General features: G+C 35.0%; 1 protein-coding gene across 1 annotated transcript in view; it reads left to right on the forward strand.

Moving 5' to 3' along the window:
- Positions 1–19,129, forward strand: part of FCHO2 (FCH and mu domain containing endocytic adaptor 2) — a 127,273-nt gene that overhangs the window by 66,420 nt on the left and 41,724 nt on the right. Inside the window, 5 exon segments of the mRNA XM_021702060.2 lie at positions 5,127–5,171; positions 7,393–7,465; positions 10,829–10,853; positions 18,142–18,199; positions 18,448–18,623. Of these exon segments, the coding sequence (XP_021557735.1) occupies positions 5,127–5,171; positions 7,393–7,465; positions 10,829–10,853; positions 18,142–18,199; positions 18,448–18,623 (377 nt within the window).

The raw sequence follows: 19,129 nt of genomic DNA on the forward strand, positions 1-19,129 counted from the left end.
TCTATTTGTTCTTTAATTGCAGGCACAGCTCAGAATTAACCCAGGTTGTGGTCCCTTTACAGATTTCTGGGAGAAAGAATCTGGTCCAGGTAATCTTGGATCAGGTAATTTTTCTTATTTAGTCAGTTCTGACTAGGTCATGTAGTATAAACATGGCTTCTGTACCACTTGGGGAGAAGAGGGAAGTTCCCAGGAAAAAGAGATATAGTGAGTTGGGTATAATCACCCAAGGTTTTATCAGTATCACAGAGGGTAAAAACATGACTCAGTCTAGGAGGTATGTCAAATATGGAGGTAGTGTCAGATTTTGGATATGTAGGAGATTATATTTCACTGTTAAGATTCTGTGTGGAGAACTAGATGAAATTTTGAACGTTTATGAAGTTTTACAGTGACTGAAATTTCATAGTGAAAAACCTGTATTTTTCATTTAAGACCCTGGTTCCTAAGTTTGCCTCATCACTGATTCTTAAGCCTTGGGAACATAGGAGAATCAGTAGCGGAAATTTTTCTTTTCCTTTTCATTTCTCCCTTCCTTCCTTCCTTTTTCTCTCTGTCTCTGTCCCTCTCTTTCCCTCTTGCTCCCCTCCAGTCTCTTTTTTTAAAAAATGTATAGACAGTTCACTGCCCCAGAAATTCTGATTTCAGTGGTCTAAAGTGGTGGATCCTTGATACCACTATATTTTAAAACTTACCTGAGTCTAATGTGCAGCCATTGTTCAGAATCCATAGCATTTATCACTGGATGCTTGTTATAAATTCAGAATCTCAAACCCTACCCAGGCCTACTGAAAGAGGATCTGCATTTTATTTATTTAAAGAATCTGCATTTTAATAAGATCCCCAGGCAGCTTGTATGTAGAGTAAAATTGGAGAAGCACTGTCTAGAATTAGTGAATATCTGGCAGTGGACCCAAGGGTTCCCTCAGACTGTAGTTCTCGAAGTGTGATCCCAGGACCATCTACAGTCACATGGGAGTTTGTTAAAAATGCACATTCTGAGCATCAACCTAGACTTTCTGAATAGGACACTGGGGAGGTGGGGGCAGCAATTTGTGGTTTAATGAGCTCTCCAGATGATTCTTAAGCAGGAAGCATTGCACTAGGAGATTCAAGTAGGTATTGGGATTTGGAACCACTGGATTGAGAGAATCCTTTCTACAAGCTCTTTATTAAAAGAAATACTCCTGAAGTAAAGGGGCATTAATGTTGCAACTTAACTTTCAAATGATTTAACAAGCTAAAAAAGAAAAAAAAAAAAACTGTATGTGTCTATGGGTATTTGTAGAGAAAGGAAAAGCAAATATGGCAAAGGTTATTTTCTACCATAGCATTTATAAAAATGATATGAACTATGGGCACCTATCCAGGTCGATCAGTCGGTTAAGTGTCCAACTCTTGATTTTGGCTGGGGTCATGAATCTTGGGGTCGTGAGTTCCAGCCCTATGTTGGGCTCTGTGCTCAGCAGAGAGTCTCCCTCTGCCATGCCCTAGCTCATGCTCTCAATCTCTTTCTCTCTTAAAAAAAAAAAAAAAAAAGACCTAAGTTCAAGTAGAGTAACTAGTTTAAGGTAATTAGCCAGCAAGCAGGTGGCAAAACCAGAACTTGAGCCTCCATGCCCTTTGTACATTACCACAAGCTGGAGTTTGATGTTGTTTTTCATGTTAGCTTGCCTGAGTTCACCGTCCCAGGCATCTAGGAATGTGGCTGTGTTGCATTCTACAGGCCCAGGAGCAAACTTGAAAATTTAGTCATTGACTTCCCCATTATTATGACTAACTCTCCCCTCCCCCACCCCATCCCCTCCTTCCTTCCCACTCTCTGTGTCATAGTTCCCTCCCTACCCCCTATTATCATCATTCTTATTATTAGACTTTGGGATCTGGGCATGTTCATATATTTTATTTTGGCTTCTAACAGAACCAAGTGTCCTTTGGTTTGAGTTGGGCATATGCAGAAAAATGCTTGATTTGTGTAGCCCAGACTTACTATTTCAGTTTTCAGGCCAGTTATTAACTAGATAGAGTTGCAAATTTGCCCTGATTTAGCATTGGTTTCAGAACAGTGGGAACTATTAAGTGTTTTACTTTTTAAAATACTGTACCTCATCCATAAAATGTGTTGATTAAAGATTGCTGTTAAATTGTCTCTCCTCCTGTAACATTTCTTAAAAGTTTTGATCCAAATTAGAATTAGATGAGTTCTTTAGGTTGTTGACTTTTTCTTTTTTTTTATAGCAATAATTTATTCCTACCTGACGATTAAAGAAAAATCCTCTATAAGAATTGTTGACCTCATGGAGGTCTGCCTTTAATTGAACTCATGATGGCATTTTTATATAATGTGTAAAAGAGCATCCGGAGACAGAGCCAACATGGTCTTATTTGCTTTTATACAAATTAAATTGCCCTTGTGGCCCAGCATAAAATCTAAGTGCTAAGAGCAGTTATTTATTTTGACAACAGAATTAATTGAGCCTAAACAGTTGAGATTCCAGTTGTAGCAAACTATTCTTTCTGAGTCTCACTCTGGCTTTGGGACTGTCAAAAAAAGTAACTTGTCTTATGATTAAATAGCAGAATGATGGGCAGTGGACTGCATTTGAGGGAGATGCTGAATAAACTTTCTACTTGTGAAACATTTCAGAAGTGACATGCTGCAAGGGGGTCAGAATGCACATTGACATCCAGCTGAGCTGGCAGCTGGCACAGAGCCAGGCACGCAAAGCTTTGCCGTGTGAAGTGGCATGTGGAACATATGCCGTTTGATAAAGAAAATCTTTTTCATGCATGAGTTAATTTTTTAAAGGTATTTTTAGTTTTATTATACCAGAAATTTCGTATTTCTGTCTTTAATAGAAAAGCTTATATGCTGAAGGTACTCAGTGTAAAACTTTTATATGTATTTTACAATTTGAAAGGATCTGGCATCTCATATTTCAGAAATGTTTGTGATTTTGAACAGTTTATTTTTATTGGACATTTCCCTATTCCAAATGAATTTTAAGAGGGTGTTTAGAAAAGATAAAGGGAAAAGCAATTGAGATATATCTGGTATAGGAAAAAGGTTTTGTGAGAAAAAAGTGTAGAATTCTGTTGGAGGGAACTTTGGTAGAGTTAAGGGGTGCCTTTGCTATTTCCATTTATATGAAAGCATCCAAAGATCTTAAAAATATATATATATCATATTTGCTAAGATGATGTTATAAAAGTCTTTCTAGATGCTCTATTTTAAAATATTTGTAAATAATGCAATTTGTTTGGCATTGATTTTTTGTTTTGTTTTTCCTCTGTAGAATAAGCCCATAGCCTGAAGAATTGAGATTCTCTAAATCGTTACTGGGCACAGATTATGTGATATGTAACTGTAGGAGCTCTCAGATTTATTTGATAGGTGGTCATAGTCTCTTAAGGTTTATTAGTAAGTGATAAAGCTAATAATACATAATAAATTGTTGGTAATTTAGGTAGAGATTTTTCATTCTTCATAATTTTTACATCAGCTAGTTGCTAATTATCAGATGGACATACTACAGTTCTTTACCTTTAGAAATCTTTCAGTTTCATCTCTTTGTGAACTGTTAACTTAAGCCTCTAATGGATTTTAACAACAAGCTCATTTAATGAATTCTTAGCTTCCAGATTTGCAGAGTGGACTTGAAGTCTTTAAATTTTTAATTAGGCCATGTTCTGATTCTAAGGCTTTTTTGGGTGGAAGTAGTGAATGTATTTTTTTCTTTTTTTTTGGTCACATGATATATATCATAAGAATACTATAGTAAGAAAGGTATTGCTAATTAATTGATTAGGACTTTGTTTATCAACTCTTCTTTGAGTTTTTTTAAAGTTATTTTGCTTATCCCTAAATGTTAAAGTACTCTATTTGAATAGAAACCGGAACTGAAGAAGTAGATCTTAGATTTGGGGTCAGGAAGAAGGACATTTTAGCGAATATTTTTAGGTGTTCCTACTTGTAGAGAAATCTTTCTTTGTTAATCAGTGCCTTTCTTTTGTAATGGAATCATCAGTGGGAACTCTGATTATGAACTATCATAGGTACAGTTAAACTTAACGTCTCAAAAGAACCAATAACGAAATCTTCCATTTTCTACTCTTCAAGCTCTATTTTTAAATTATTTGAAATAATATGTTGAACCTATTACTATTCATAAGTTATTTCAGAAAAATACTGGACTTGCTTAAATTTAAGTATTAAAAAGCAGGGCTAAAATGACAGTTTAACAGAAGATAATTTTTTAGTCTGATACTTAGCTTTGGGGATGTTTCAGTAGAACAGTGATTCATGCTTTTGCTAACTTTCTTACTACCTAAATAATTTAGTATTCCATGTAAATGAAATATACCATTATATGGGATTTAAGGCTAGTCTTAGCAGATCTATTATTTTAGGGCTATTTTGTTTTTCAGCTGATAGCTATTTTATCATCTTCTTCCTCTCTGTAGTCTATCCCTCATACCAGTGCTAAATTAATTTTCTTGTAAGCCACTTTGCAGGGGCATGTGTGTATCACCTCACATGAAAACTCTTCCCATTACCTGCAAACTACAAGTTCACATTCCTTGACCCACTATACAGTTAGAGCATCACCACCTAGCTACTATGCAATTAGTGCATTTATTTATTCAGCAGATATTTGTTAAAGACCTATTATTTGCCAGTTCACAGTCGTCTACTAGACAGACAAATTCCCAAGCTTACATTCTAGTAGTATTTACTTGTTGGTCCCCCTGCCCTCCGCATTAACAAAACCAAGGATTCAGCAACTGCCTTTTATTATGCTTGTTTTCTCTCAAGTATTCTGCAAGCTCCTTGAAAGCAGAAACTACAGATTAGGTTTGTGTCACCAGTTCTGAGTATCATATATAAAAGGTTTTCAGTAAATTGTGATCATAATAATAGGCTAGTCTCAGTTTTTGTCACTGTTAGGATTATTTGAATTTTAAAATTATTGATATTTTAATTAGTGCTATCAGATAACACTAGAACACATGTCAGGTCAGTTAAAAAGCTGTAATGGGATCTGATCTGATTGTTTCCCTCAAATTGCCTTTTTTTTCTTTTTAATTTTTACTAGCAGTTGTTCATCTGTTTTTTGTTTGTTTAGGCCTTATTGAATTTGAAGAATGTGACCCCGCTAGTGCAGTTGAAGGTAAGTTGACTATTTGTAATAGTGTTAACTAGCTAATATCTTCTGTTATTGAATAAATAAAGAGTGGCTGTTATCCATTGGTGTCAGCCTGTCTGTGGAGTGATACAGAACATCTGAATGTGGTTTGAAGACCTACAGATAATATTCTTTACTTAATAAATAAACAGTAGGTTTGCCCAAAGGAATATTGAGTGTGTTAGAGTATATATCTTAAAAGATTAAATACAACATGTATTTATTTTCAAATATACATTGAGATTATTTTCTTTATTGACATCCATTTTAAACATTCTCATGTCATAAATATGAAAATGATCACTACACATTGATGTATAAGACTTACTCCCTTTTTTTTTAAGTTTTTATTTATTTGACAGAGGCACAGCGAGAGAGGGAACATAAGCAGGTGGAGTGGGAGAGGGGGAAGCAGGCTTCCCACTGAGCAGGGAGCCCAGTGTGGGGCTTGATTCCAGGACCCTGGGATCATGACCTGAGCCGAAGGCAGACACTTAACGACTGAGCCACCCAGGGGCCCCAATATAAGACTTATTCTAAAGTGAGAAACATTTCAGTAATTAATGAGGTTATATATTAATGTTGTTATTACTGTCATTCAAAATGAGTGATGATGTGACTTGGAGAAAGGGTTCACAACCCTTCCTGTTTGTTTAAAGATATTATGCACCCAACGTAGGGCTTGAGTTTACAACCCCAAGATCAAGAGTCCCATGCTCCTCTGACTGAGCCAGCCAGGTACCCCTCTTCCTGTTTAAATGGATGATTTTCATAGTATGAAACCTAAGAGATACCTACTATTTTTGTCATATTTTATGTATCTCACTTTGTGAGCTACTAGAAGTAATTTGAAAACAATCTTCTATTTTTTTTCTTCCAACATTTATGTAAGAATTTGGAGAAAAGGTTTGCTGTTGTGTATAAGGTTCTCATTGGAGAAGTCAGGGGCTCTGGTGCCTTTTTTTTCTTTAAGAGAGGGGGTGGGACAGGGAGGATTAGAGGGGGAGAAAGAGAGGGAGAATTTTTTTTTTTCTTTCAAGATTTCATTTAAATTCAAGTTCTCATATAGTGTAATATTAGTTTCAGGGGTAGAATTTAGTGATTCATCAGTTGCATGTAATACCCAATTCTCATTACATCAAGTGCCTTCCTTAATGCCCATCACCTAGTTACCCCATCCCCCCACTCACTTCCCCTCCAGCAACCCTCAGTTGCCTGTATCTAAGAGTCATGAGGCACCTGGGTGGCTCAGTGAGTTAAGCATCTGCCTTGGGCTCAGGTCATGATCCCGGGGTTTGGGATTGAGCCCTGCATCAGGCTCCCTGTTCAGCAGGGAGTCTGCTTCTCCCTCTCCCTCTGCCCATTCCCCCCCCCCCCGCTTGTGCGCTCTCTCTCACTCTCTCAAATAAATAAATAAAATCTTAAAAAAAAAAAAAAAAGCCTCTTAGGGTTTGCCTTCCTCTCTTTATCTTATTTTATTTTTCCTTCCTTTCCCCTATGTTCATCTGTTTTGTTTCTTAAATTCCACATATGAGTGAAGGCATATGGTATTTGTCTTTCTCTGACTGACCTAATTCGCTTAGCATAATACACTCCAGTTCCAGGAGAGAGAAAATCTTTTTTTTTTTTTTTTTTTAAAGATTTTTATTTATTTTTTTGACAGAGAGAGAGAGAGACAGCGAGAGAGGGAACACAAGCAGGGGGAGTGGGAGAGGGAGAAGCAGGCTTCCCGCTGAGCAAGGAACCCGATGCGGGACTCGGTCCCAGGACCCTGGGATCATGACCTGAGCCGAAGGCAGACGCTAAACGGCTGAGCCACCCAGGCGCCCCGAGAGAGAAAATCTTAAGGAGGCTCCACAGCCAGTGTGGGGCCCATTGCTGGGCTAGATCTCATGACCTGAGCTGAGATCATGACCTGAGTTTACAACCCCAAGTTGTAAAGTGGAGTGAGATCATGACCTGAGCTGAAATCAAGAGTTGGACACTTAACCATCTGAGCCACCCAGGCGCCCTGGTGTCTAGACTTCTTATAGTTCCTAACTTCTTAAGTTCCTGTAAGCAATAATTATTTAAGTTCTCTGTACTTCAGCTTTCTTTGTTGTAAAATGTGGATAGTAGGGGCACCTGGGTGGCACCTCAGATCCTGATTCATAAATATATTGATCAGCAAGTTATTTTTTCTGTAACAATATATATTTATTTTAAGGTGTAAAACCAAGGAAAAGAAAGACTTTTGGTTTGCCAGGGATAATTAAAAAGGAAAAGGATGCAGAGTCTGTGTAAGTATATTACATATTGTCAAAATCCTCTGTTACTAAGAATAAGACTGTTGTTTTGAATTTGAGAAGAAAAAATTCCATCAGAAATAACTCATAGTATGTATGTCTAAGGTTTGAAAAATATAGTTTTCTAAATACATTTACTAGCTCCTCTGGCTTTAGATAAAAGTGTTAACTTATTGTTTTAAAATTTTAAGATGAAAGCTTTAGTGTCTTGAAATTGAAACTTTAAAGGTACCCTTTTTATAAAATGATACGTGCGTATTTTAAAAAACCAAAGTGCAGAGGAAACTAAAAATTCTTCTAAGTCTTAATGCGAAAGAAAAAAGCCATGGTCAACAATTTAATGAAAATCCTTCTAGACAAGTCTAAACATAGAGGCACACAGCGATATATGTACACATAAATAGAAAATAGGGGAGAACGAAGGTGCTAACATGTCTGAAACATTTATACTAGGTCATCAATTTTTAGATGGGGGATGGAGTATAAATATGATTTACGTATTTTAAAAATTAATATACAAAGAATATATAATTTGCATATAATAAATACAACAAGTATTGGGTAAATGAAGTTTTCTACCTTGGCTACACATTAGAACCACGTGGAAAATTAAAATAGATATATTTGTCAGGCCCCACCTCAGACCAATTAAACCAGATTCTCAGGGTGTGAGGCCGAGCATAATTTTGGTTTGGTTTGGTTTTAAGCAGCCTGTCTGATTCCTAACATACACCTAGGGTTGAGAATCTCTAAGAGCTATGATTTACAAGAGACAAACTGGAATCTTTCTTTCTCTAATTTCTCGACCTTATATAGATTGACAGGATGCTAATCAAATCTTAAATGATTTGTTAACTGCGTAACACTGGCTGAAAATTTGTCTAAAATCCCTACTGCTCTAGCATAATAAGTAGAGCTGTTATAGGCACTCATATTTTCAGTATAAGAGAACAGTTTGTGCTTTGGGTGTTCTTATCTCCTACCTAGTTAGATTCTTTTTATCTGAATTTCTCAGAGTGTCTAACCGCTCCAAATTTCTGTTTCTTCCTCTCTCCCAAGTTTTACTTGGTTAACAAATTAAGACCAAGTGCAAAGTAATTTATATCTGTAGTTACCATCTCATCTGCAAATGTCTTTTCAGCATTTATGAAGCGGGTATTTTGCTAAGGAGATGGAATCCAATCTATTTTTTATAACATTGGAGATACTTACGGAAATCTAAATAGTTGATTTGTAAGTGAAATTATAAATGTGGCCAGTTCATCTGTGGGTATATTGTAAAAAATAAAGGCCTTAAATTCAAATATTTTTATAATATATGGTTTTCACAGCTGTCCAGGGAGTGTACAATATTTTTGCTTATTCTGTGTTTTATTTTATTTTTTTTGAAGATTTTATTTATTTATTTGACAGAGAGAGACACAGTGAGAGAGGGAACACAAGCAGGGGGAATGGGAGAGGGAGAAGCAGGCTTCCCCGTGGAGCAGGGAACCTGATGCGGGGCTCGATCCCAGGACTCTGGGATCATGACCTGAGCCGAAGGCAGATGCTTAACGACTGAGCCACCCAGGCGCCCCTTATTCTGTGTTTTTAAAATAGTTTTTCATGGTCAGTAATTTGCCAGTACTATCATTAGGCCACTTGGATATTGGAATGTTTTTTTTACAAACACTGAGAAGACCAGAGCCAAAAACCAGTGCTTAAACAACTGCATCATGATTGCGTTATTTCAACACTTGCAGGCAGGAAAAATGTTAGAAATCGCTTTGTTTGAAATGCCTGAGGCTCATGGCAATGCTTCTTCGCATAGCCTGAGGGCTTGAAATACCAGCAATTGTGGAAGAGGGGTCCTGCTCAGAGCTTGCTCAGAGCTTGCTCTTCCTGGGGCTTCAACTGCGGGCCTCATTACAGCCCACTGTGAAAGCAAACAGATGAGTGCTTCGCCACAAAGACTGGAGAGCTCTGGCTAAAAGCCAGAGAATAAACTGTTTGGAACTTTGACACTTGTGTATCTTTTTAAAAAAGAAGGAAGTAGAAGTGCTCCAGTATCTTAAATGATTTGATTCCGTAGATGGATTGAATTTATTATTATGGTGCCTTTTCTGGAACATTTCCTCTGAGTATGCATAGGAATATACCAGTAATAAGGAAGCTCTTTTTCAAAACTTGCAATTTTAAGTGACGTTTAAATGGCTATAAAGACACAAGAGGCTTGCGTTTACCCTCTTTGGTGCTTCCATTTGGATTAAGAGCAGTGTAGTCATCTACCTCTATTTTCAGTATTTCAGTCTATTCCATCCTGTCTTCCTTTCCTTTAACAAAATTCTTCAGTTTGTACATTTTTCTCTGGTTTGTGCTTAGTCTTTGGGTAGATAGAGATGACCTATTTATCCTATATATTAATTTAGTACTTTTTATTATTGTTCATTGGGCTCTCAAGGTATACTTAATACGTATGTTTTCAGTCTCTTATTGAAGTGGCAGATTCTGCTATTATATGCATTAACTGTCTCAGGCCACCGAATATGTAACTAATCCAAATGCCTTTTAAATGTTCACTCTAATTTTTGTTAGTGAATTTATTCTAGAATATGAATATAGAAATTTTTCTAACCTTATTCCTCATGGCCTCAGTGTCTTTATGGAGTTAGGTCTTTATTTGGTTGAGAAAGTTGGTCTACTTTATGTTTTAATTTTACATTCAAAACACTTCGCTAGTTTATATCCAAATTAATATTTATCAGTTAAATGATAAAATACCAGTTTTCAACAACTTACTATATTAGACCAGAAAGCTTTTTCAAGCAGAATTCTGACTACTCATTTAACATAAATGGAGAAAAATGGTTTGGCTTCTATATATATGCTAGCTACAGATATTACTTCAAATAAAACTGAAGTTTTAACAAGAATATATTGTAAAATATTATTTACTTATATTTATCAATTAATAAAATTACAGACTTTTTTAAAAAGCCAAGCTTTCTTCTTAGAATTTCTTTTTTACAACTTTCTCTACCTGAAGAATTAAAAGCCAGTAGCAATCCTTGTAGGACTGACAGCTTCCTTTATATGATTCATGTGTATACTCATGGAAAATAAGTGCTTTTGAAGTACAAATTTTTAAAATACTGGTAAGCTGTTTGAGTTGTATTTTGCCATGTATTATGGATATAGGAATGCCTTCTTTTGAACTTTAAAATCATTTGGTATATTTTAATCCTCATGATTTGATTTTTCTAAGTATCTTTGTAAAGTTTAAATAGAAGTTATGTTTAAATAATGTAAACACTTTCAATATACTATAATTACAGGTCTGCTAGTTGATTATTTCTAATATTTTGTTTATTTTAATAGGGAATGCCCTGATGCAGATTCACTTGTAAGTTGATTTTACTTTGATATAAACCATGTAAATTAGCTGTTTTCATTAGGAATAACCAATATATTTGGGTTGAGTTGTTAACAAATCTTTCCAAGAAAAATAGTAACCAGTTTATTGTAAATTTACTATTAAAATTATTTTACAGATGCATTTGTGGCTTTATATTACTAGATGTTTTTCTATTAAATAGAAGGTAGTTCTGCCTACCTTTGTAAAGTGGACATTTTACTTTTAAAATTTGCGTGGTACCATACCATATTGCTTTTTCTTGGGAAATATGCCAGATCTCAGATCTGCATACTTTATTTTAAAATGTGATGCTCTTACTACTGTATTCCTGATCATTAAAATATTATTTTATCTATTCAAGCATTTGAGTTTTAAGAGATTATCAGTTTAGAAAAACATAATAATAATCATGGTCAGTATTTTTCTGTGCTTTTTGTTTTGTAGAAAGTTTGTTTATATTTTTTATTTAAATATATTTCTTTATATATAATTGAGGAAGACATTAAATGGAGCTCCCTGCGGTTACAGTGGGAGAGTAGATTTATGAAATGGTGTAATGAGTAGACAGACACATTTTTCAAATTGTTCATTAGACTCTGGTCATGTTGCTAAGTGTAGTAGAGTCCAGCTGTCTGTCTCCTTTGCTTATTGTTCTTGCTTGCATAATTACTGTGTTTTTTGGTCCCAAGTCATTTTGATCTTTTATAGCATAATGGTGTACCAAGATAAAGATATTTTGTGAAATACTGTGTTTTATGTAACTTAAATAAAACTAGTATGTTTTCTTTAAAATAAGGAAATTATGATTTCTTAGTAAATGTATAGTGAAAATAGAAAAATAGATTTCTAGTGAGCTCTAGGGTTAAAATCATCAGAGTGTTTTAGAATTACATTTAATTTACCAATTGTCTGTTTTGATACTCTTGGTTTACTAATTAATGAAAAACTTAGCAGATGTGTTTGACATTTACTTTAGTATTCGTCATGCATTTCATTTTGGAATTATTTATGCATAGAATTTATTTGATGATTGCAGTATTGAATTAACTACTTTAATACTTCATGTTTTATATATACTCCCTTAAATAAAACATCTGTAATCCTCTCAGCTCATTGATACTATTCTATAATGATCAATATTAACCAATTTTGAACTTTTAATCAGTACTTGTCTGGAATTAGAAAAGGACTTTTAAGAGGATGCATAAGGCTAATGCCATATAAGAAATGATTGATAAATTTGTATAGAAAGAAAACATCTAAAATTAAAAAAAATACATCATTGAAGAATTTGATTCAGTAAAGATAAATTGCCAGAGTATATTTGCAAGACATGTAACAAGGGGCTACTTTCCTTTATAAAGTTTATACAGATCATTACTAAAGGTGACCATTGTCCCAATAGGAAAAGGGCATCATGATAAAAAGAAGCTATTTTCATAAAAAGAAATAGAAGTGGTAAATAACCATAAGAAATGTTGTTCAGAATAGTAGTCTCATTCTGATGCAAATTAGAATGAAATTCCTATATTTACCTATCATTGGCAAAAGTTTTGGTATATTCATATTATTGGTAGGAATGTAAATTGATATAATCTGTCTTATGGGTAGTTTGGCAGTGTCTTCTCAAATAAGAAATGCATGTTCTTTTTGACTCTCCAGTCCTACTGCTTGAGGTTTACTTGTTATGGCTATATTCACAAATTATATGTATGTGCTTGATCAAGATACATGCATACAGTAGTTGCTCCCCCCCTCCCTCCGCCTTATCTGAGGTTTCGCTTACCATGGTTGAAGTTACTCATGGTCAATTGTGGTTCAGAAGCAGATGATTCTCCTTCTGATATATCATCAGAAGGTCATTAGTAGCCTAACACTACGTCACAGTGCCTGCTACATCATTTACGTCATGTCATCTCATCATGTAGGTATTTTATTATCTCACATTACAAGAAGGGTGAGTACAGTAAAATAAGATATTTTGAGAGAGACCACATTCACATAACTTTTTTTTTTTTTTAAAGATTTTATTTATTTGAGAGAGAGAGCATGAGCAGGGTGAGGAGCAGAGGGAGAGGGAGAAGCAGACTCCCTGCTGAGCAGGGAGCCTTGATGATGCATGATGTGGGTCTTGATCCCAGCACCCTGGGATCATGACCTGAGCTGAAGGCAGGTGCTTCACCGACTGAGCTACCCAGGCGCCCCATCACATAACTTTTATTATAGTATATTGTTGTAACTGTTACATTTTATTATTAGTTATTGTGTTAACCTCTTATTGTGCCTAAAAAAAAATCTCTTATCGTGTCTAATTTATAAATTGAACTTTATCATAGGTATGTATGTGTAGGAAAAAACATACTGTATATAGGATTCATTATTATCCCCAGTTTCAGGCATCCACTGGAGTGTGGGAATGTATCCTCCCTGGATAAGGGAGACTAGAAGGAGGGAGGGAGAAGTAGAAGCAGATGTTTATTTCAACATTGTTTGTATTAACTCAACACTGAAAACACCCATCAAAATGGACATTGGTTAAATAAATTATTAAACATTCACTGTAGTAGTCAGATGTTATAGAATTAGGTTGCCCTGCCTGCTGATATGGAAAGAGCTTACTAAAGAAAAGCAAGTATGGTTTTTAAGTAATTGCTGTTTTAAAAATATAAATGGGTAGATATCTTTGTTCTTTTTGGTTTTTTTTAAAGAATGTGTTACCAGATCCTTAAATGTGGTTACCTTTGGGGAGCGGGATTATAGTGGTGGTCCGCAGGGAGAAAAGGCTTTCATTATTTGTTTTATTTATGGCCTATTATTATTTATTTATGACTTTTTTTTTTATGGCTAGTCTTTGTTTTTTGGTTTTTTTTAATGTAGGCCTATACCTAACATGGGACTTGAACTCACGATCCCGAGGTCAAGAGTTGCATGCTCTACTGACTTAGCCAGCCAGGCTCCCCTATGGCTAGTCTTAATAATTACTTTAAAATAGTCTGCCTTGTTAGGGAAATTATTGTTTAATTTCTGTTCCTTTTTTTAAATGGTCTGTGTAATTAAAAAATTATTTTGAGGGACTGTATGTTTCAAAGGTTGACCAAGTAAGTGTGAATTGCTCTTTTCTTTTAGTTTTAGCCAATCTCCCCATTGTAAACAGAGATTGAGGAATATTCCACTAACTAGAGAGCTCTGTCCAAGCCTATTTTTTTTAAGTCACTACCACCACTATCCAAAACTGCCTTTAAGATAGTTGGGTGAAGTTACATGCTCTTTTTTCATACTGCTTTGGCCTAATGCTTTCTCTAGCAGTGTAGGGTCTTTAAATAGGAATCATGGATTGAGTGGACAAAGGTGTAAACAGGTATTGTGTAAGTTTTTATTAATATCAAGTTTCTATGAATAGTTTAGCATTGAAAACCTAATATGCTGAGAATCATGATTTATTTTGAAGTAATCAATTTATAGTAAGTTTCAAAGATAGTGCAGAGCAGTCCCATGTACCTTTCACCTGCTTTCTCCTGATAACTTCTTGCAGAAATACAGTATAGTATCACAACTAGGATACTGACACTAATACAGACAAAGCAGAACATTTCCATTACCACAAGGGTCTGTTGTGCGGATTGCCCTTTTAGAGCCATTTCTCTTCCATCACTTAGCTTCTGGCAACAGCTAATCTTTTCTCCATTTTTATAATATTGTCATTTCAGGAATGTTATTTAAGTGGAATCCTATTATAACCTTTTCAGATTGGCTTTTTTTTTTTTTTTAATTTTTTATTTATTTGACAGCGCGAGAGCAAGAACACAGCAGGGGGAGGGGGAGAGGGAAAAGCAGGCTTCCCAGTGAGCAGGGAGCCCGATGTGGGGCTTGATCTGGGATCATGACCCGAGCTGAAGGCAGACGCTCAACGACTGAGCCACCCAGGTGCCCTAGATTGGCTTTTTTCATTCAGCATAATTCTTTGGTTTCTTCTAGATTATTGTGTGTATGAATAGTTTTTTGTTGAATAGTATTCCATGATATAGACGCACTAAAGTTTGCTTTAACCATTCACCTATCATAGGACATTTAGTTATTTCTAATTTTTGGCTCTTAGAAAAAAGTTGCTTTGAAGAATCATGTATGGACAGTGTCTCTCTATGACCCTGGTAATTTTCTTTCTGAAGTCTGTTTTATCTAACAGAAGGACAGTCATTCTGTTCCCCCCACCTTTTTTTTAATGTTTACATGGTATATTTTTTCCATTATTTTACTTTCAGCCTACCTATATTGTTACATATGAAGTGAGTTTCTTATGTGCTGTAGATAGCATCTAGTTGGGTCATTTTTTTTTTTTTTAAAGATTTATTTATTTATTTATTTGAGACAGAGAGAATGAGAGACAGAGAGCACGAGAGGGAGGAGGGTCAGAGGGAGAAGCAGACTCCCTGCCGAGCAGGGAGCCCGATGCGGGACTCGATGCGGGGACTCCAGGATCATGACCTGAGCCGAAGGCAGTCGCTTAACCAACTGAGCCACCCAGGCGCCCTGGGTCATGTTTTTTTAATCTGTTCTGCCAATCTGTCTTTCGTTACATTGGACAATTTATATTTAACATAATTATTGACATATCAGGGCTAAGTATGTCATTTTTTGTTTTCTCTTTTTGTTTTCATTTTGTTTTCTTTTTCCTGTCTTCCCTGTGGGTTATTTGAACCTTTTTTACAACTCCATTATGATCTATTTATAGTTTTTTAGCATATAATTTTGTAAGATTTTTTAAATGGTTCCTCTCGTTCACTCTCTAGTACCTTCAGATAGTTTTGTTGTTTTTTTTTTATGACCAGAGTTTATAGTTGTAATCTTCAAGAAGTTCGTCCATAAGCTCCTTCTCAGCCCTATAGAAAACAGCTCAGTATTCATCGGGGAGGTTATGTGCTATGGTGAGCACTGTGAATTGTGTAAGACTGATGAATCACAGACCTGTACCCCTGAAACAAATAATGCATTATATGTTAATTAAAAAAAAGAAAACAGCTCAGTATTATTTGAAATTATTACATGTACTGTATAATGTATTGTAAACAAATTTAAAAGTAGTATCAGCAAATCCTTAGAACTTCTAGGGGATTAAACATCTGGTATGTTTCTAGGCTACTGGGAATAAAAATCAAGTATTTTATAAAAACCTTAATTCTGGGGACGCCTGGGTGGCTCAGTCGTTAAGCGTCTGCCTTCGGCTCAGGTCATGGTCTCAGGGTCCTGGGATCGAGTCCCGCATCGGGCTCCCTGCTCCTTGGGAGCCTGCTTCTCCCTCTGGCTCTCTCTCTCTTTCTGTCTCTCATGGATAAATAAATAAAATCTTTAAAAAAAAAAAAAAACCTTAATTCTGACTTCTAATGAATTCACATTTGGTAAAGTTTATTTTTTAAAGTATTTTTAAATATTATTTGCATAAAAGCAAGCAATATGTAGAACTCAAAATACTCTAGTTCTAGGGATGTAACTATATACTTGTCATCTTCTTAATATATGGAATCTGCTCTTTACTATTAGATTTTTCATTTCTAGATTTTAATCCAGTCTATTAACTCACTGCTGGCTACAGTAGACTTTTTATTCAGATTGGAAGCTGTAGCCATGTAAATTCTGCTCTTAGTTCTCCTTGACTTTGTGCTGTGCCTTTTGTTGAGCTTAAGCAGGTGAATGGAGGAAGAACAGCGAACTTTACCAGTAGAAGAATACTGGCTCTCCATTTCCAACTGATCGCTTGGCATTTCTTGCTGATTTTTTTTTTTTAACTTTTTGGAATTGTTTTATTTTTGTATTTTTTTTGTAAGTTAGAAGTTATTTCTGGGGTGCCTGGGTGGCTCAGTCGGTTAAGCATCTGCCTTCGGCTCAGGTCATGATCTCAGGGTCCTGGGATTGAGCCCCACATTGGGCTCCCTGCTCAGAGGGAGTGGGGGAGGTCTGCTTGTCCCTCTCCCTCTGCCCATCCCTCTGCAGGTGCTCGCTCTCTCTCAAATAAATAAAATCTTAAAAAAAAGTTTCCAAATAAAAACACTTGTATACCCTTAACTTTTTATTACATTTGCTGTAACAGTTGCATTCTTCTTACATGCATGTGTTCATGTGTGTATAAGTTTTTTTCTGATCCATTTCACTATAAATTCTATACATTATGGCCCTTCATGCCTAACTACTTAAATATTCCTAAAAACAGGAATATTATTTCAACATAGCATACTTAGAGAAGTGTCCCTCCTTGACTTCATCATCATCCCTTGGAGGTAACCAACTTCATTGTATTCTGATTTCTCCTTCCAGTGGCTTTTTCCCCATAAAGATAAGCAGGTATCTGTGTTTTTAAATTTTCCCATCTTTCTTACTTCTAGGCTTTTTTCAATTAGCAGTATTTCCTATAAGTCATTTCAGTGAGTTCATGGAAACTTTTTTTCATTTTTTAAAAAATAATTAAATGGTACTCTGTTTTCTGTATGTACTATAGTTTATTCAACTATGCTTGGACATTTAGGTGCTTTCCAGCAATTCTGAATTACAAATAATCTTTGATGAATAAACTTGTTGCATATGTGTGTTTAAATTGTTGGGGTGTATCTTTAGGGTAAATTCCTAGAAATTGAATTTCTGGGTGGGAGAGTAATAAATACATACCTGTTTTTGTTAGATAATGCTAAATTTCTCTCTGTAGGGATTGTACTATTTTGTATTTATACCAGCAAAGTATAAGAGTACATTTTCCCACAGTTTGCTAACAGAGTGTATTTTTGAGCATCTGAATTTTTGCCTGTCTCATGTAAGGGACAATATTTTAGTGTAGTTTTAATTTTTTTGGTCATCTTTCATTTCTGTTTTTTTAAATTCTGTATTTTTGATAAAATTTCCATTTATTTAACCTGCCAGTCCTCTGATTTCATCATCTCTCATTTCCAGACACATACAGTCTTGTGCTTTTATTTCTTCACTTTAAAGAATTGGGTGAAATTTTGGTTACAGAACTGCTGGTGTTCCTGCCTGAATACCTGTTCTCTTCCTTGTAGTGTTTCTCCCCTTTCATTTTGCAGTGCTTTTCTGTTTCAGACAAGTGAAGTACAGAATGTGAGCTGAAGTTAACTTAACCAAAAAGATAGAACTTTCCCAGTGTTACTAATTTTATGAACCTGTTATTTGATAACTGATGTAGCTGCTGTAAAAGGTAAAGCTGTTTTGCTAATCTTTTATATTTCTGTAGTTGGAGCCATCATTATAGTAAGTCTTTTTCTTCTTCTTCCCATAGAACATTCCTGATGTAGATGAAGAAGGCTATAGTATAAAACCAGAAGCAAATCAGAATGATATCCTTTTATCATCCAGATGTTCCTATGGATTGTGTCTATAAGTAGACTATTATAACACAATATTCTGTTGTTTAAAAATGTGACTCCATATTTTTCATTTGACATGTTTTTACTAATGAAAGTTAGTAGTTCTGTATCAAAGTCCATCTGATCTCTTAAAGGTTTATATTCCTTTTTATAAATGTGTGAAAAACTGGTTATGCGTTAAGATAGTTTAAAAACTAAATTCTTTAACTGATATTCACATACCAAAGAGAACCATTTCTACTCATCTAGTGATTCTGATTCTGAAGATGAAGAACCAAAGAAGTATCGGATACAGATCAAACCCATGCATCCAAATAACTCCCATCACACAATGGCTTCCTTGGATGAATTAAAAGTGTCTATAGGAAATATCACGCTCTCCCCAGCAATATCCGTAAGTAAGAAAATGAACAAGTTTGTGCTTTTTACATAGAAGCCTTTATTTATTTATTTTTTTACCTCATCTACTTGCATCTGGTTAATTTTAGCAATAGTTAATTAAGCATATTGGATAAGGAAATATTTTATAATTTTTCTTCCATTTTATTGAGGTATATAGTTTTTAATTTTTATATAGGCAAATAAACAAGTTTGGCTTAGTTTTGCTTCCCTTTGAAAGTGTTTTACAAGGAAACAAAAATGTAGAAAATCTTTTTCTGCCATTTTATTTTATAAACTGTATGTTTCAGAAATTTTAACTGGCACTATTAATCTTTTCCTCATCTAATTTTAAAGATTTTCATCCATATTTTATGAACCTTACGTGAATGGGAATTCTGTAAAAAGGGATTTAAAGATTAAATTATATGTCTGCTGCTTTTGTAACTGCAATGTTTGTTTTTCCATATGTTTTATATTTTAAAAAGGCAAATACAAAAATTTTTAGTGATCATGGTTAAT

This window comes from Neomonachus schauinslandi, chromosome 7, assembly GCF_002201575.2.
Source record: "Neomonachus schauinslandi chromosome 7, ASM220157v2, whole genome shotgun sequence".
Lineage (NCBI taxonomy): Eukaryota > Metazoa > Chordata > Mammalia > Carnivora > Phocidae > Neomonachus > Neomonachus schauinslandi.